This window comes from Piliocolobus tephrosceles, chromosome 21 (genome assembly GCF_002776525.5).
Source record: "Piliocolobus tephrosceles isolate RC106 chromosome 21, ASM277652v3, whole genome shotgun sequence".
In the NCBI taxonomy this organism is placed as follows: Eukaryota; Metazoa; Chordata; class Mammalia; order Primates; family Cercopithecidae; genus Piliocolobus; species Piliocolobus tephrosceles.
Window position 1 is genome coordinate 32688396 of NC_045454.1, and position 20778 is coordinate 32709173.

General features: G+C 38.0%; 1 protein-coding gene across 1 annotated transcript in view; it reads right to left on the minus strand.

Annotated features, from left to right (window-relative positions):
• Positions 1-11014: 11014 nt before the first annotated feature.
• The window catches only part of LOC111524848 (zinc finger protein 737-like), a 21420-nt gene continuing 11656 nt past the window's right edge, over positions 11015-20778 (minus strand). Inside the window, 3 exon segments of the mRNA XM_023190136.3 lie at positions 11015-11985; positions 11988-12154; positions 12156-13545. Of these exon segments, the coding sequence (XP_023045904.2) occupies positions 11840-11985; positions 11988-12154; positions 12156-13545 (1703 nt within the window). The 3' untranslated portion in view covers positions 11015-11839.

Genomic DNA, 20778 nt, shown 5'->3' on the forward strand with positions numbered 1-20778 from the left:
AAGGACATCCACACCAAAACCCCATCTGTACGTCACCATCATTAAAGACCAAAGGTAGATAAAACCACAAAGATGGGAAAAAAACAGAGCAGAAAAGCTGAAAACTCTAAAAATCAGATCTCCTCTCCCCCTCCAACAGAACGCAGCTCCTCAACAGCACTGGAACAAAGCTGGATGGAGAATGACTTTGACGACTTGAGGGAGGAAGGCTTAAGACGACCAAACTTCTCTGAGATAAAGGAGGAAGTTCGAACCCATCGCAAAGAAGCTAAAAACCTTGAGAAAAGATTAGACAAATGGCTAACTAGAATAACCAATATAGAGAAGTCCTTAAATGACCTGATAGAGCTGGAAACCATGGCACAAGAACTATGTGACAAATGCACAAGCTTCAGTAACTGATTCGATCAACTGGAAGAAAGGGTATCAGTGATTGAAGATCAAATGAATGAAATGAAGCGAGAAGTTCAGAGAAAAAAGAGTAAACAGAAATGAACAAAGCCTCCAAGAAATATGGGATTATGTGAAAAGACCGAATCTACATCTGATTGGTGTACCTGAAAGTGATGGGGAGAATGGAACCAAGTTGGAAAACACTCTTCAGGATATTATCCAGGAGAACTTCCCCAACCTAGCAAGGCAGGCCAACATTCAAATTCAGGAAATACAGAGAACACCACAAAGATACTCCTCAAGAAGAGCAACTCCAAGACACATAATTATCAGATTCACCAAAGTTGAAATGAAGGAAAAAATGTTAAGGGCAGCCAGAGAGAAAAGTCAGGTTACCCACAAATGGAAGCCCATCAGACTAACAGTGGATCTCTCAGCAGAAACACTACAAGCCAGAAGAGAGTGGGGACCAATATTCAGCATTCTTAAAGAAAAGAATTTTCAACCCAGAATTTCATATCCAACCAAACTAAGTTTCATAAATGAAGGAGAAATAAAATCCTTTACAGACAAGCAAATGCTGAGAGATTTTGTCACCACCAGGCCTGCCCTACAAGAGCTCCTGAAGGAAGCACTAAACATGGAAAGGAACAACCGGTACCAACCACTGCAAAAACACACCAAAATGTTAAGACCATCGATGCTAGGAAGAAACTACATCAACTAACAAGCAAAATGACCAGCTAACATCATAATGACAGGATCAAGCTCACACATAACAATATTAACCTTAAATATAAATGGGCTAAATGCTCCAATTGAAAGACACAGACTGGCAAATTGGAAAAAGAGTCAAGACCCATCAGTGTGCTGTATTCAGGAGACCCATCTCACGTGCAGAGACACACGTAGGCTCAAAATCAAGGGATGGAGGAAGATCTACCAAGCAAATGGAAAACAAAAAAAAGGCAGGGGTTGCAATCCTAGTCTCTGATAAAACAGACATTAAACCAACAAAGATCAAAAGAGACAAAGAAGGCCATTACATAATGGTTAAGGGATCAATTCAATATGAAGAGCTAACTAACCTAAATAGATATGCACTGAATACAGGAGCATCCAGATTCATAAAGCAAGTCCCTAGAGACCTACAAAGAGACTTAGACTCCCACACAGTAATAATGGGAGACTTTAACACCCCACTGTTAATAATGGGAGACTTTGACACCCCACTGTCAACGTTAGACAGATCAACGAGACAGAAAGTTAACAAGGATATCCAGGAATTGAACTCAGCTCTGCACCAAGCAGACCTAATAGACATCTACAGAACTCTCCACCCCAAATCAAAAGAATATACATTCTTCTCAGCACTACATCGCACTTATTCCAAAACTGACCACACAGTTGGAAGTAAAGCACTCCTCAGCAAATGTAAAAGAACAGAAATTATAACAAACTGTCTCTCAGACCACAGTGCAATCAAATTAGAACTCAGGATTAAGAAACTCAATCAAAACTGCGGAACTACATGGAAACTGAACAACCTGCTCCTGAATGACTGCTGGGTACATAATGAAATGAAGGCAGAAATAAAGATGTTCTTTGAAACCAATGAGAACAAAGACACAACATACCAGAATCTCTGGGACACATTTAAAGCAGCATGTAGAGGGAAATTTATAGCACTAAATGCCCACAAGAGAAAGCAGGAAAGATCTAAAATTGACACCCTAACATCACAATTAAAAGAACTAGACAAGCAAGAGCAAACACATTCAAAAACTAGCAGAGGCAAGAAATAACTAAGATCAGAGCAGAACTGAAGGAGATAGAGACACAAAAAACCCTTCAAAAATTCAAATGAATCCAGCAGTTGTTTTTGAAAAGATCGACAAAATTGATAGACCGCTAGCAAGACAAATAAAGAAGAAAAGAGAGAAGAATCAAATAGATGCAATAAAAAATGATAAAGGGGATATCATCACAGACCCCACAGAAATACAAACTACCATCAGAGAATACTATAAACACCTCTATGTAAATAAACTAGAAAACCTAGAAGAAATGGATAAATTCCTGGACACATACACTAGCCCAAGACTAAACCAAAAAGAAGTTGAATCCCTGAACAGAACAATAACAGGCTCTGAAATTGAAGCAATAATTAATAGTCTACCAACCAAAAAAAGTCCAGGTCCAGACGGATTCACAGCCGAATTCTACCAAGGTACAAGGAGGAGTTGATACTATTCCTTCTGAAACTATTCCAATGAATAGAAAAAGAGGGAATCCTCCCTAACTCATTTTATGAGGCCAACATCATCCTGATACCAAAGCCTGACAGAGATACAACAAAAAAAGAGAATTTTAGACCAATATCCCTGATGAACATTGATGCAAAAATCCTCAATAAAATACTGGCAAACTGAATCCAGCAGCACATCAAAAAGCTTATCCACCATGATCAAGTGGGCTTCATCCCTGGGATGCAAGGCTGGTTCAACATATGCAAATCAGTAAATGTAATGTAGCACATAAGCAGAACCAAAGACAAAAACCACATGATTATCTCAATAGATGCAGAAAAGGTCTTTGACAAAATTCAACAGCCTTCATGCTAAAAACTCAATAAATTCGTTATTGATGGAAAGTATCTCAAAATAATAAGAGCTATTTATGACAAACCCACAGCCAATATCATACTGAATGGGCAAAAACCGTAAGCATTCCCTTTGAAAACCAGCACAAGACAAGGATGTCCTCTCTCACCACTCCTATTCAACATAGTGTTGGAAGTTCTGGCCTGGGCAACAAGGCAGGAGAAAGAAATAAAAGGTATTCAATTAGGAAATGAGGAAGTCAAATTGTCCCTGTTTGCAGATGACATGATTGTATATTTAGAAAACCCCATTGTCTCAGCCCAAACTCTCCTTAAGCTGATAAACAATTTCAGCAAAGTCTCAGGATATAAAATTAATGTGCAAAAATCAGAGCATTCTTATACACCAATAACAGACAAACAGAGAGCCAAATCATGAATGAACTCCCATTCACAATTGCTTCAAAGAGAATAAAATACCTAGGAATCCAACTTACAAGGGATGTGAAGGACCTCTTCAAGGAGAACTACAAACCACTGCTCATTGAAATACAAGAGGACACAAACAAATGGAAGAACATACCATGCTCATGGATAGCAAGATTCAGTGTCATGAAAATGGCCATATTGCCCAAGATAATTTATAGATTCAATGCCATCCCCATCAAGCTACCAATGACTTTCTTCACAGAATTGGAAAAAACTTCTTTAAAGTTCACATGGAACCAAAAAAGAGCCCACACTGCCAAGACAATCCTAAGCCAGAAGAACAAAGAGGGAGGTATCATGCTACCTGACTTCAAACTATACTACAAGGCTACAGTAACCAAAACAGCATGATACTGGTACCAAAACAGAGATATAGACCAATGGAACAGAACAGAGCCCTCAGAAATAATACCACAACTCTACAACCATCTGATCTTTGACAAACCTGAAAAAAACAAGAAATGGGGAAAGGATTCCCTATTTAATAAATGGTATTGGGAAAACTGGCTAGCCATACATAGAAAGCTGAAACTGGATCCCTTCCTTACACCTTATATGCAAATTAATTCAAGATGGATTAGAGACTTAAATGTTAGACCTAAAACCATAAAAACCCTAGAAGAAAACCTAGGCAATATCATTCAGGGCATAGGCATGGGCAAAGACTTCATGTCTAAAACACCAAAAGCAATGGCAACAAAAGCCAAAATTGACAAATGGGATCTAATTAAACTAAGGAGCTTCTGCACAGCAAAAGAAACTACCATCAGAGTGAACAGGCAACCTATAGAATGGGAGAAAATTTTTGCAATCTACTTATCTGACAGAGGGCTAATATCCAGAACCTATGAAGAACTCAAACAAATTTACAAGAAAAAAAATCAAACAACCCCATTAAAAAGTGGGCAAAGGATATGAACAGATACTTCTCAAAAGAAGACATTTATGCAGCCAACAGACACATGAAAAAATGCTCATCATTACTCACCATCAGAGAAATGCAAATCAGAACCACAATGAGATACCATCTCACACCAGTTAGAGTGGCAATCATTAAAAAGTCAGGAAACAACAGGTGCTGGAGAGGATGTGGAGAAATAGGAACACTTTTACACTCTTGGTGGGACTGTAAACTAGTTCAACCATTGCGGAAAACAGTGTGGCAATTCCTCAAGGATCTAGAACTAGCAATACCATTTGACCAGCCATCCCATTACTGGGTATATACCCAAAGAATTATAAATCGTGCTGCTATAAAAACACATGCACATGTATATTTATTGCGGCACTATTCACAATAGCAAAGACTTGGAACCTACCCAAATGTCTATCAATGACAGACTGGATTAAGAAAATGTGGCACATATACACCATGGAATACTATGCAGCCATAAAAAAGGATGAGTTCATGTCCTTTGTAGGGACATGGATGCAGCTGGAAACCGTCATTCTCAGCAAAACTATTGCAAGAACAGAAAACCAAACACTGCATGTTCTCACTCATAGTTGGGGATTGAACAATGAGAACACTTGGACACAGGGTGGGTAACATCACACACCGGGGCCTGTCATGGGTTAGGGGACGGGGGAGGGATAGCATTAGGAGATATACCTAATGTAAATGACGAGTTAATGGGTGCAGCACACCAGCATGGCACATGTATACATATGTAACAAACCTGCACGTTGAGCACATGTACCCTAGAACTTAAAGTGAAATAAAAAATAAATAAGAAATTGTAAAAAGACTTAAAAAATAAAAATAAAAATAAATCAATGTAGTTTATGTTCTTAGCCCCCAAAATTTAGCCTAAATATTTGCCCTGGCATGCTTATACTGGTCCAAGCAAGCATTAGGTCATAGCCTGTTACTCTTCCTTATTTGAAGGTGCTTTTACCTTTCTCAGCATTCCACAAGTTACTTTCTCCTTCCGTTGTTCTCCTCTGCCTTTGCTTTTTTAAAAAAGTTTTAAGTTGCTAAACAATAGGGAGAAATACAGAATGTGAGGTCCTGTTTCAGCCAATGAAAACCGGACATATCAGTAGAAAGGATGCATCAGGTTATAAACGACCCTGTCTCCTTTTTTTGGTGTATTCTTGTGGCAAAACTGCTGGCAAGTGTACCATTTCTGAAAAAAGTAAAAATGGCCTTGCTAAGAAAATTAAATTTATGTTCAAGTGTCATTTCTTTATGTCTCCAGAGAACAAGCATTTCCAACAGCAGTATGGACCCTGAGTAACTCAGGAAGAATTGGTATCTCTGTAAAGAGGCAGAAGAAAATGCTGAGTGTGGCCGGGCGCGGTGGCTCAAGCCTGTAATCCCAGCACTTTGGGAGGCCGAGACGGGCGGATCACGAGGTCAGGAGATCGAGACCATCCTGGCTAACACTGTGAAACCCCGTCTCTACTAAAAAATACAAAAAACTAGCCGGGCGAGGTGGCGGGCGCCTGTAGTCCCAGCTACTCGGGAGGCTGAGGCAGGAGAATGGCGTAAACCCAGGAGGCAGAGCTTGCAGTGAGCTGAGATCCGGCCACTGCACTCCAGCCCGGGCGACAGAGCGAGACTCCGCCTCAAAAAAAAAAAAAAAAAAAAAAAAGAAAATGCTGAGTGGAGGTGCACCACACTGCACATCGATGCTTTCCACATGCAGCTATTAGGGTCTTAACTTAATTGGACTGCTATTCGCATAGCTAGATACTTACTAAATTTAGTCATACTATTTTTTATCAGCTAATGGAATCTGTTACCCATTAATTTCATAAATTTGCTTGTTTGAAAAACAAATCTTTTGTTAATTCACTCTAAATTGAGACTACATTTACAATCTTCAATTTTTCAGTGTTGAAGTAAATCAGAGTAGAGCAATGTGTGTATATAAGGTGCATTTTCCTGCCTATCAAAATTCTTCCAGCTGGGCACAGTGGCTCAAGCCTTTAATCCAAGCACTCTGAGGTCATCAGTTCAAGATGAGCCTGGGTAACATGGTAAAATCCCATCTCTACTAAAGATACAAAAATTATCCAGGCATAATGGTGGGTGCCTGTTATCCCAGATACTTGGGAGGCTGAAGCAGAAGAATCACTTGAACCAGGGAGGCGGGGTTAGCAGTGAGCTGAGAACACACCATTCCACTGCAGCCTGGGTTACAGAGAGAGAATCCATCCTTCATTTACTTGGAAACCCTGGGAAGCCACCTATAAAATATTCCCTTTAAATAGTTTAGCCAGGATTTTTTATTTCAAAAGGTCAAAAACAATCATTGAGAAAAGCCAAAATCTTTCTGTTTCTTGTTAGTCATCTGGCCATTTCCATAAGTATGGCAATTACACCAAGCCATTGAAAACATGTGGTTTTGGTTAATTTTATCCCATTTCAAATGTTTTCTCTAGTTGTTACTTTGGTCCTGTGACTCTGAAAGAAACTATCTACATAACTAATCATGCATTCAAAAAATATTCGTATTAAGGTGTTTACAGTTTAATATTGTATTACAGTATAGTAGAATACTCTATGTTAATTATAAATTCATCGTTTTTAAGGTTTTTCAAATGTGAAAACAATTAAGTATGCTTTTTGAAGTAAGTCCAATTCTAGGACATTACCCACTGGTCTTCATGGTATTTCTGTAATGAATAGTGTAAACCTGGGTCACCAGAATGGTGCAGACATGCTGATTGAAATAGAATGAGTTCAGCATTGTTGGTATCAGTATCCCAGAGGCTGATCATTCACTACAGCTTGCTAAATATTTTTCCATAATGCCAGTAAGCACTTTTACCCAGGTTACCCTTTTCCTCCCATTAATGTGGTCCTGTTGTGGTCTCCTGTTTCTCTTAAGCTATCCCAGATGAGAGGTGATTATTTCTTACATGAATGAAAGTCCCTTTTTTACCCTCTGCCATAAGATCCTCTTATGCTCCTTACTGAAATCAACGTGTAGGAGGCAGGATGAAGACAATATACAAACATGTTTCCTGTTATGTGGCCACCATAAGCAGCTTACATGTTCCACCAAGAAGTCACTTACTTTTAGGCCAGCAGGGGTGTTTTTCTATGGTGTGTCTCTTTCTCTTAAAAGCACATCTGATTAAGTTTAGCACAATCAGGATAATCTCCATTTTGATAAAGACAAAGTCAACACATGAGTAACCTAATTTCATGAGTGATTTCCCAGCACAGTCACACGTTTCTACACTCAAGAGGAAAGTATGACACAGCAGTTGTGCAAGAGACTGGGAATCCAGGGTATTATCTTGGAACGTTGTCTACCCACCTAAATAAACTTTTAAAATAGTCTTTCGCCAGTCACAGTGGCTCATGCCTGTAATACCAGCACTGTGGGAGGCTGAGGCAGGTAGATCATGAGGTCAGAAGTTTGAGATCAGTCTGGCCAACATGATGAAATCCTGTCTCTACTAAAAATACAAAAATTAGTCAGGCGTGGTGGCACACACCTGTAATCCCAGCTACCAAAATGGCTGAGGCGTGAGAATTGCTTGAACCCAGGAGGTGGAGGTTGCAGTGAGCCTAGATCACACCACTGCACTCAGCCTGGGTGACAGAGCAAGAGTCCATCTTGAAGAAATAAAAAGTCTTTCTGCTGCTTTTGTTATCTACATAAACAAAGATATCAACTGGATATAATAATTATTTTCCAGTTTTATTCACTACAAATCTTAGCATCTGTTCTTCTCGCTCACTTTTCCTGTATGCACCATTTTATACATTCACACACACATAGAACAATAAAAATATATCCAATTATTCAATTTTGGTTGAATATTCGTGAAAATAAGTGTTAAAAATCTTTTTTTTTTTTTTTCTGTTTGAAGAGGGGTGTTACTGTTGTACTCAAGAGTGTTGTTTCTGGAGACAAAGTTGCCTGTGCTTTAATAGGGAGATTCCAGGGAGAATCCAAATCATAAGGTGTAATATTTTACATTAATAAATTGAATACAAAGCAGTAAGTATAAATTTGCTTTCAGGATTTTCAAAGTGTTTAGTTTTGTTAGTCACCTAATTAGTTTTGTTGTAATAATTGATCTTCTGAAAATACGTACAAACTTGTACTCACACAAAAACACTCACTTCATAGTTTTCATACACCTAAGGTTTATCTTCGGAGTAATATGAGTATATTTAACTCTATGTAAATTAAAACTAAAAGTCTATATGCTTGCAGGCAGAGAGACCATACATTCAAAGAAAGCTATATAACAAATTTATTAATAAATTTTCAGGACTCAGAAATATATGGACTTTGTTTCTATTTCTTTTTTTTTTTTGAGATGGAGGCTCACTCTGTCACCCATGCTGGAGTACAGTGGCGCAATCTCGACTCACTGCAACCTCCACCTCCCAGGTTTGAACAGTCTCCTGCCTCAGCTTCCAGGCGTGCACCACCACGCCTGGCTAATTTTTGTATTTTTAGTAGAGACAGGGTTTCACCATGTTGGCCAGGCTGGTCCTAAACTCCTAGCCTCAAGCATTCCACCTGCCTTGGCCTCCCAAAGTGGTGGAATTACAGGCGTGAGCCATTGCACATGGACGTATTTTATTTATATTTTTGTATAATTATTGTGACCATAAAAAAACCTGTAGTAACAATTTAATTTTACATTTTAAAATAAATGAAAGCATATAATTACACTGTTGGTAATACAAAAGATAAATGCTAGAGGTTATGGATACCATATTTACCCTAATGTAATTACTACATATTGTAGGCCTGAGTCAAAAGATGCCATATAAGGCATAAATATATACACATACTATATAACCACAAATATAAATAACAAATTTCAGTAAGAAAAGAGAGTAAAAATTTAATCTGTGGAAACAATATTCTTTAACTTATTTGCAGTTTAAAGCCATTGGCAAAGTGATTACTAGAGATGTTATTCCACTATATAACAAATCATATATTGCTACCATCTTGTAGCTGCACCCTTGAGTAAGGTGGGATAAAGTTAGTGGCATGATAATGCTTCATTAAACGCGCAATAGTCTTAACATGGTTAAAAAATAATAAAATTAACTTCACACACAATTTTTTTTTTGCGGGGGTGGGAGCACAGAGTTTTGTTCTTGTTGCCCAGTCTGGAGTGCAATGGCATGATCTCGGCTCAGCACAACCTCCATCTCCCTGGTTAAAGCAATTCTCCTGCCTCAGCCTCCTGAGTAGCTGGGATTACAGGCATGCACCACCATGGCTGGCTAATTTTTTTGTAATTTTAATAGAGACGGGGTTTCTCCATGTTGGTCAGGCTGGTCTCGAATTCACCACCTCAGGTGATCCACCCACCTCAACCTCCCAAAGTGCTGGGATTTCAGGCATCGAGCCCAGCCCTAACAATTTTTAAATGTACTACATTTTATTACATAAAAGTACAATTAGTAAAACCATATACTAATTTATTTTAACATACTTTCAACTATTTCTTTGTGACACTATAATGCAGAAAAGTATTGCTCTGAACATTTACCTTATACATTACTTAATAGAGGTTTACTACAAAGAACCTCTCCACTTATATTTTCATTATGCATCTTACATTTTTTTTTTTTTTTTTTTTTTTTGAGACAGAGTCTGGCTCTCTCTCCCAGGCTGGAGTTCAGTGGCCGGATCTCAGCTCACTGCAAGCTCCGCCTCCCGGGTTTACGCCATTCTCCTGCCTCAGCCTCCGGAGTAGCTGGGACTACAGGCGCCCGCCACCTCGCCCGGCTAGTTTTTTGTATTTTTAGTAGAGACAGGGTTTCACCGTGTTAGCCAGGATGGTCTCGATTTCCTGACCTCGTGATCCGCCCGTCTCGGCCTCCCAAAGTGCTGGGATTACAGGCTTGAACCACCGCACCCGGCTGCATCTTACATTTTAATGTCCTTACTCTTTTATAGAAAACGTCATAATGTCCAAGTAATTTTTAAATATGTCTAATATCTCTGATGTAGAAGCAATTGATCACTTGCTTTCACATGTGAATAGGAATAAAATAACAGCATAATTTGAAAGCTGTATTACATCACTATTCAGTTTTCAAAAAATTTTAAGTATACTTTCAATGTAATTACAATGCTTCAAAAATCTTTTTAAAGTTACATACAAATCATTTATCTAAAAACTGTAGTTGTGGATTAGTTTTTATACTCAAGTGTCAGTGCCTTAGTTATTCTACTGTAGATTCTGATATTTATATACATTCTATTTCGAATTAAATGTTTTTATATTTACTGCATCTGCAAAACTGTATTTTAGTATAAACTCTCTGGTGTTTTCTAAGATGTAGTTTCTGGGAAAAAAAAAAAAAAAAAAGTGTTTCTAAACGTATTACATTTACAGGACTCATCTCCAATATAAATTTCCTGATGTTGAACAAACTTGAGCAACTGCTTCAGGGTTTTCCTCTAGTACAAAATGTGTGCAATAAGATCTCTGATATAAGTAAATGTGCTATAACCCCCTTTATAGTTGTAATAGTTGTCTTCATATTTCTTCAAAGGCTTACACTTTCTGAAATATTTTTGACAGTAATTACACTCTTAATGCTTTTATTAAAAGGAACCTTTTTATGTTAAGATATGAGTAGGAGTTAATGGGTTTTCCATATTCCTTATATTTGTACAATTTTTCTCAAGAATAACAGCTTTCTTGTGAAATAAGGTGTAAGTACTGATTAAAACTTTTGCCACATTCTTCACACTTGTAGGAGTTTTGCCAGTATGAGTTATCTTACCCACAATCAAGTGTGGCCACCATATAAAGGCTGTCATATTTTATATATTTCTAGGGTTTCACACCAGAATAATTATTGTTATGTATAGAGAAGTTGGAGGGGTTGGTAAAAGCACTGTCACTTTTTTTAGGTTTGTGGAGTTCCTCTTCAGCATGAATTATCACCAAGTCTCTTAAGAATTCAGAAATGGTGGCCAGGCATCATGGTTCATGCCTGTAATCCCAGCACTTTAGGAGGCCAACGTGAGTGGATCACCTGAGGTCAGGAGTTCGAGACCACCCAGGCACACATGGTAAAATTGTATCTCTACTAAAAATATAAAAATTTAGCTGGGCATGGTGGTAGGCACTTGTAATCTCAGCTACTAGAAAAGCTGAGGCAGAAGAATGACTTGAATTCAGGAGGCGGAGGTTGCAGTCAGCCAAGATCGTGGCATTGTATTCCAGCTTGGGTGACAAGCATGAAACTTCATCTCAAAAAAAAAAAAAAATTGATTGAAAACTTGTTACAGGCTTTGCCACATTCTTCAGGGGCCACATTCTTTAAGGTTTCTGTCCAATATGAATTATGTGTAATAAGGGTTGAGAACTCCCTCTTTGTCACATTCTTTATATTTGTAGGGTTTATGTTCCATATAAATTCTCATATTTAGTAAAAGTTGATTGCTGGTTAAAAACTTTCCCACATTCATCAAACTCATAGGGTTTCTCTCCAGTATGAATTATCTTGTCTAGTAAGGGTAGAGGAGTGTTTAAGGCTTTGCCACATTTTCACATTTGTAGGGATTCTCTCCCATATGAATTATCTCATGTCTTCTAAGGTTTGAGGATGAAATAAAGGCTTTGCCACATTTATTGCACTTGTATGGTTTCCCTCCAATATGAATTTTCTTATGTGAAAAAAGGGTTGTGGGATGGTTAAAAGCTTTGCCACACTTCACATTTGTAGGGTTTCTCTCCAGTATGAATTCTCTTATGTGTAGTAAGGTGTGAGGACCAGTTGAAGGCTTTGCCACATTCTTCACATTTGTAGGGTTTCTCTCTAATATGAATTATTTTATGTGTAGAAAGGGAAGAAAGGTACTTAAAGGTTTTGCCACATTCTTCACATTCATAGGGTTTCTCCCCAGTATGAATTCTCTTATGTATAGTAAGGATAGAGGAGCGTTTAAAGGCCTTGCCACATTCTTCACATTTGTAGGGTTTCTCTCCAGTGTGAATTTTCTTATGTGTAGTAAGGTTGGAGGAGCGGTTAAAGGCTTTGCCACAGTCTTCACATTTGTAGGGCTTCTCTCCAGTATGAATTATCTTATGTGTAGTAAGAATAGAGGACCGACTGAAGGCTTTGCCACATTCTTCGCATTTGTAGGGTTTCTCTCCAGTATGAATTCTCTTATGTTTAGAAAGTGGAGAGGAGCGCTTAAACACTTTGCCACATTCTTCACATTTGTAAGGCTTCTTTCCAGTATGAATTATCTTATGTGCAGTAAGGGAACAGGAGTACTTAAAGGCTTCACCACATTCATCACATTTGTAGGGTTTCTCTCCAGTATGAATTCTCTTATGTTTAGTAACGGTAGATGAGTCGTTAAAGGCTTTGCCACATTCTTCACATTTGTAGGGTTTCTCTCCAGTATGAATTATTTTATGTGTAGAAAGGGAAGAAAGGTACTTAAAGGTTTTGCCACATTCTTCACATTCATAGGGTTTCTCCCCAGTATGAATTCTCTTATGTGTAGTAAGGACAGAGGAGCGCTTAAAGGCCTTGCCACATTCTTCACATTTGTAGGGTTTCTCTCCAGTGTGAATTTTCTTATGTGTAGTAAGGTTAGAGGAGCGGTTAAAGGCTTTGCCACAGTCTTCACATTTGTACCATTTCTCTCCAGTATGAATTATCTTATGTGTAGTAAGCTGTGAGGACCAGTTGAAGGCTTTTCCACATTCTATACATTTGTAGGGTTTCTCTCCAGTATGAATTTTCTTATGTGTAGTAAGGATTGAGGAGTGGTTAAAAGCTTTGCCACATTCTATACATTTTAAAGCTTTTTTTCCAGTATGTCTTGTCTTATGTCTGTTTGTATTTGAAAATTGATGACAGACTTTCCCATATTTATCACATTGAAATATTTTGCTCTGGGTAGTTGTCAAACGTTGGTTAAGTCCACTATAACCTCTTTTGTGCACCTTACACTCATCCACACCTTCACGGCCTTTTTTAAACTGTAAATTGTCATGTCCATATTTTTCATATCTTCTCAGTATCAGTTTTTGGAAAGAATCTTTTATGCTCTGCTCTGGCCAAAGGTCTTGGGTAAAATGAGAACACAAAACTGAAAGAAACCATAAAAACACATTACTTCAATTGCTAGACTCAGATAAATATACTTTACAAATGAAACCTATACAAGTATACATACTACATAAGCAAGATGACATAGTAAAATATCACAAGCTGTAATTTATTCCTGGACATATAAATTTAACCAAAGCATACTGCCCAAAATACACTTGTAAAAAATTTATAATTAAGTGTGTGAAGGGCCCCAGGTGAGCACAATGCAAAGAGTCACATAGAATAAAAAGAAAAGTCTGTTACTTATACCCAACAGAGCTCTTCCTGCTCTCCAGTATAACATTTTGCCTTTAAAAGTAAATTGTTGGTCAGGCATGATGGCTCACGCCAGTAATTTCAGGACATTGGGAGGTTGACATGGGTTGATCATGATGAGGTCAGGAGTTCAAAGGGAGCCTGGCCAAGATGGTGAGACCCTGTCTCTACTAAAACTACAAAAAATTAGAAAGGTGTGGTGGCAGGCACTTGTAATCTCAGCTACTGAGGAGGGTGAGGCAGAATATTGTTTGAACTCAGGAGGCAGAGGTTGCAGTGAGCCGACATCATGCCACTGCACTCCAATCTGGGTGACAGGGTGAGACTCTCTAATGGCAGATATTGTAGTGACCAGGATCACGCCTCTGAATTCCACCATAGGTAACAGGGTGAGACACTCTCTCTCTCTCTCTCTCACACACACACACACACAAATGTAAATTGCCAAATCCTGGTTTCTTTTTTAAAAAACAAGAAAAATATTGGCACATACATCTTTATTTTTGGCTTTTAGGGGTTTTTCTAGACACTGGTAAATGTCTCCCATGACATAAAATGCTGAAGGAAATGGTGATATAAGTTGGATTAACAGTTTGAGTCTGCTGCGTCTAAAGATAAATGTTACAGAAGCAGAGATACTGCCCTACCCCAAAGAGGGAATAGGTATAGCAAGTAATTACTATTAAGAAGAAATATGACTAAGCCAATTTAACTAAACAATAAACACAAAATTTTAGACAAGACACATCCTAAAAACGTATTTGAGAAATTCCCAAAATCTCTAGCCATGACAACTGATTTCAGACTATGTCAGGATAGTTATATTTTAAAGATCCTAACAGGTAGCTTTTTGTTAATGTCCAAATCTTGGATAGTTATATTTTAAAGATTCTAACAGGTAGCTTTTTGTTAATGTCCAAATCTCAATCAAAGATTACAGTGAATACAAAATATTAGAGCAACATGGCCCCATCAGTGAGTGAAGATTATACCTCTGCACTCCAGCCCGGGCAACAGAGGAAGACTGTCTGAAAAATATAATAAAATAGGGCCAGCATGGTGGCTCACGCCTGTAATCCCAGCACTTTGGGAGGCTGAGGTGAGTGGATCATTTGAGGTCAGGAGTTCAAGATTAGCCTGGCCAACATGGTGAAACCTTATATGTACTAAAAATACATAAAATTAGCCGAGTGTGGTTGCAGGCACCTATAATCCCAGCTACTTGAGAGGCTGAGGCAAGAGAATTGCTTGAACCTGGGAGATGGAGGTTGCAGTGAACAAAGATCGCACGACTGCACTCCAGCCATGGCGACAGAGAGAGACTCCGTCTCAGAAAAATAAATAAATAAATAAAATAAGTTGAATATTCAGCAAGTTAAGTAGGAACACAGACAACTACCAAAGATCAGAAAAATGAGAATAACAACCAGAAACATTTAAATAGCAAAAAACAAAAATTGTGGATATAAAAAATATTTAAAAACTGGAAAATTTCTTTAAAAATGAGGTAAACATGAGAAAGCTGAATAAACAAACTAGGATACACACAAAGATATTTATAACAAACATACATATAAGCAAAATTCCTTTTTTTTTTTTTTTTGAGACGGAGTCTTGCTCTGTCACCCAGGCTGGAGTGCAGTGGCCGGATCTCAGCTCACTGCAAGCTCCGCCTCCTGGGTTCACGCCATTCTCCTGCCTCAGCCTCCGAAGTAGCTGGGACTACAGACGCCCGCCACCTCGCCCGGCTAGTTTTTTGTATTTTTAATAGAGACGGGGTTTCACCGTGTTAGCCAGGATGGTCTCGATCTCCTGACCTTGTGATCCGCCCGTCTCAGCCTCCCAAAGTGCTGGGATTACAGGCTTGAGCCACCGCGCCCGGCTCGCAAAATTTCAAAAATCACAGATTAGAGAATTTTGGGAGCTGTAAGATAAAAATGATGTGTCATTTATAAGCATAGTCTCATGAGATAACAAGACAATTTAGAAAAATATTTTTTGCAGGTGAGAAGGAAACTGTGATATTGTTAAAGTTAAAATAATAATAATAATAAAAAAAGCTGTCAAGTGAGAATAATACCATCACCTCAATTGTACTACCAAATAAAAATAAGTACTTCTGGCCGGGCGCGGTGGCTCAAGCCTGTAATTCCAGCACTTTGGGAGGCCGAGACGGGCGGATCACGAGGTCAGGAGATCGAGACCATCCTGACAAACATGGTGAAACCCCGTCTCTACTAAAAAATACAAAAACTAGCCGGGCGAGGTGGGGGGCGCCTGTAGTCCCCGCTACTCGGGAGGCTGAGGCAGGAGAATGGCGTAAACCCAGGAGGCGGAGCTTGCAGTGAGCTGAGATCCGGCCACTGCACTCCAGCCTGGGCGACAGAGCGAGACTCCGTCTAAAAAAAAAAAAATAAGTACTTCCAAAATAACCAAATCCTGAGAACCTACATTGGCACTGCATATGCCCTATATATCAAAGATACTGAAAGGAGTTTCTTCCACTGAAAACAACGTAATGCAAGAAAACAACACATAATCATAAGAAAATATGTAACTTTCTGGGAAAGATATGCACATACACAAAAATGGAATTTCTCAACATTACCATAATGGTGCAGAAAACATTTTTAATTATTAATTAAAAAAAGAGAAATTATTATAAACATCTGTTAATGAATATACAAACATAAAAAATATAATTAGCCAAATCAATAACAAAGTGAAGGCAGATGTAATGATGAAAATATTTTGTATGAAACTTAAGTTGATTTTTTACCACATTTAAATATATTGTTGGATCTTTTAGAGGTTTTATGTAAACTCAGAAGGTATCACTTAGAAAATGTCTATACAGATACACAAAAGAAAATAAGAAAGAAACTGAAAGCATGTCAATACAAAAATAAAAAAAACAAAAAAGAAAAAGAAAATGAGAGACAAAGACACAAGAATCAAATAAAACAATAAAATAACTTAAGTTTTTCTTTTGCAGAAAACTATTTAAATATATATATAATTATCTCTCCAATTAAGAGACACACTTTAAATAAAAAGGATTATTAAAAATTTTTAAAAATCAAGATTCAACTTGCCTTTTTACAAGAGTCAGTTGAGATCTAATGATAAAAAAAGACTGAAAGTGCCGGGCGTGGTGGCTCAAGCCTGTAATCCCAGCACTTTGGGAGGCTGAGACGGGTGGATCACGAGGTCAGGAGATCGAGACCATCCTGGCTAACATGGTGAAACCCCGTCTCTACTAAAAAAGTACAAAAAACTAGCCGGGCAAGGTGGCGGGCGCCTGTAGTCCCAGCTACTCCGGAGGCTGAGGCAGGAGAACAGCGTAAACCCGGGTGGCAGAGCTTGCAGTGAGCTGAGATCCGGCCACTGCACTCCAGCCTGGGCGACAGAGCAAGACTCCGTCTCAAAAAAAAAAAAAAAAGACTGAAAGTGGCAAGATGGAAGTAGAAATTTCATGTAAATATTAACCAAATGAGAGCAGAAGGGCTCAAAATAATATTACACAAGCTACATCTTAACTAAGAAACTGTCATATTTTATAAAACGTACTTTAAGTCAAAACTTCAAGAAGACAAAGAAGGCATTAAACAATACATGCATTCTTTCACTGGGAATCTATGACAAATTTGTTTATACATGTGTGTATTTGCATGTATGCATCTCATATTAGAGTTTCAAATAAATAAAGCAAATACAAAATTCAATACACACAGACAGCAATATAGTAGGATATTTCAATCCTTCATTTTCTGTAATAATAATAAAACAAGACAGAATATTAATAAGGGAACAGAGGACTAGAAGGCAGTAAAAAAACCATTATTTCTAATGAAGATAAAGAGAACACTCCTCAACAACATCAGGATACACAGCCTTCTCAATAGCTCATAGAGAATTCTCCTATATAGACCACCTCTTAGACCAAAAACAAAGCCTTAACACATTTTTTAAAACTGAAATTTTATAGACTACTTTCTATGACAAAAATGGAATTACAGTGTAAAACAATAATATAAATAATTGATAAATTTACAAATATATAGAAATGATAAAACACACTCTTGAGCATGCACTTGTTCAAAAAACTGAGCTGTGTGCAGTGGCTCACACCTGTAATCCCAGCACTTTGGGAAGCTGACGTGGGTGAATTTAACTCCATCTCAAAAACAAACAATTGAAAAAGAAATAATTAATATTGTGAAGATGTCTGTACTGCTCAATTTAATCTACAGATTTAATGCAATGTTTTTAAAATGTCTCATTGCATTTTTGAAGAAATACAAACAACAAATCCAAAAGTATATGGAATCTAAAGAGACAAGAAACTACCCAACAATCTACAAAAAAAGGAACAATGTTGAAGGCATTACCATTTCTGATTTCAAAACACATCAAAAAGCTACAGAATTAAAATAATTTGTTATGAGTAAAAAGTTGAAAAAGTAGACTAATGAAACAGAAGGTAGCACATTCATTAACTTTTGCATAATTATTGCAGCATTGTTACTGAAAGGTAACAGGTAAAAGCAATGCAAATTTCTGTCACCAAATCATTCAGTAGATACAAAAACACAGAACTCTCATTAAGCTATTTAATGAAATGAAACGTAATCTTAGGACTTTGGACGGCCAAGGTGGGCCAATTACTTGATCCCACAAGTTCAAGATCAGCCTGGGCAACATGGCAAAACTCTGTCTCTACAAAAAAATACAAAAAGAGCTAGCTGGGTGTGCAGGCACATTCATGTAACCCAGCTACTTAAGAGGCTGAATGGAGAGGATCATCTGATTTTGGGAGGTTCAAGCAGCCGTGAGCCATGCAAATATGCCTGGTTGATAGAGTGAGACCCTATCTCAAAAATACATGAGGCCAGGCACAGTGGCTGACACCTCTAATCCCAACACTTTGGGAGGCCAACGCAGGCAGATTACCTGAGGTCAGGAGTTCAAGATGAGCCTGGCCATCATGGGAAAACCCCATCTCTACTAAAATACAAGAAATTATCCAGGTGTGGTGGCATGCGCCTGTAATCCCAGCTACTTGGGAGGCTGAGGCAGAAGAATCGCTTGAACCCAGGAGGTGAAGGTTGCAGTGAGTTGAGATTGCACCATCGTACTCCAGCCCGGGTAACGAGAGCGAAACGCTATCTCAAAAAATAAAATGAATAAATAAATAAATATATAAGTAAATAAAATTATATTAAAAAAAGATATAGAATGCCTGAGTGGTTTTTTTTTTAAAAGCATATACTATGCTTCCTTCAAGAGACTCATTTTAGCATTGAGTCAAATAGGCTGAAAGTAACAGAATGAAACAAAGTTATATTCCATGAAAATAGTAACAACAATTAAGATAATCATAATTATATTAGACAGAATATGCTTTAAGTCAACTACTACCATGGGACAATGATTGATATTATATTATGATAAAGTAAATTGATTTAGCAGGAATCTAAAATATTTATCTATCTATATGTATATGGGTATATAGCATCAAGGCTCCAAAATATATAAGCAAATATTGACAAAAGTGAAGGGGGACACATAGCAACATAATAATTGTAGACATCAAAAACCCATTTGCAATAATAAACAGAAAATTCAGACAAAAAATAAGAGAAAACTGAGACAATAGTATAGACCATATTAATTATTTTACATATAGAGGAATACTTGAGAGTGCATAATTTATAAAGAAAAAAGGTTTATTTGGCTCACAGCTCATCAGACTGTACAAGAAGTACATGTCAGCATCTGCTTCTAATGAGGATTTCAAGAAGCTTAAAATCATGGTGGAAGGTAAGAAGTAACTGCATATATTATATGATAAGACACAGAGCAAGTGTGAGGTGAAGAAGCCACATTCTTTTAACGAACCAGCTCTTATTTGAATTGATAGAGTCTAATCTTTTTGGTTACCAAGAGTATGTACCAAGCTATTCATGAGAAATTCACCCCCATGACCCAAACATGTCCCACCAGGTCCCATATCCAACACTGAGGATTTATATTACAGCCTGATGTTTGGACAACAGGAACATCCAAACCATATTATAGACCAACTAGGCTTCACAGACACATAAAAAACTCTCAAAACCAAGATAATACACAATATTCTTATTTGCATCTGTTATATTCTGTTAGGACACATACCAAGCTTTATTAAATTTAAAAATACCTGCTGGGTGTCATGGCTCTTGCCTATAATCCTAACACTTTGGGAGATCCACTGAGGCCAAGTTTGAGACCAGCCTGGGCAAAACAGTGAGGTCCTAACACTAAAAACAAGCAACCAATTAGCCAGACGTGGTAGTACATGTCTACAGTCCTAGCTACTCAAAAAACTGAGGTGAAATAATAATCACTTGAGCCCAGGAGGCTGAGGCTACAGTGAGCCACAATTATGCCACTGCACTGCAGCCTGGGTGACGATAAGATCTTGTCTCAAAACAGCAACAACCAATCACTTTAAAAACACTAAAATTATACACTGTGTGTTTTCTAACAAAAACTGAATGAAACTAGGAATTAAAAGCAAAAGTCAAACTGGTAAATTCACAAATATGTGAATATGGATCACACTCTTCAACATATTCTTGCTCAGGGGACAAAAAAAAATTATTTTTATTTTTATTATTATTATTATTTTGAGATGGAGTCTCGCTCTGTTGCCCAGGCTGGAGTGCAGTGGCGTGATCTCTGCTCACTGCAAGCTCCACCTCCCAGGTTCACGCCATTCTCCTGCCTCAGCCTCCTGAGTAGCTGGGACTATAGGCGCCTGCCACCACGCCTGGCTAATTTTTTGTATTTTTAGTAGAGATGGGGTTTCACCGTGTTAACCAGGATGGTCTCAATCTGCTGAACTCGTGATCCACCCACTGAAGGAAGGAAGGAAGGAAGGAAGGAAGGAAGGAAGGAAGGAAGGAAGGAA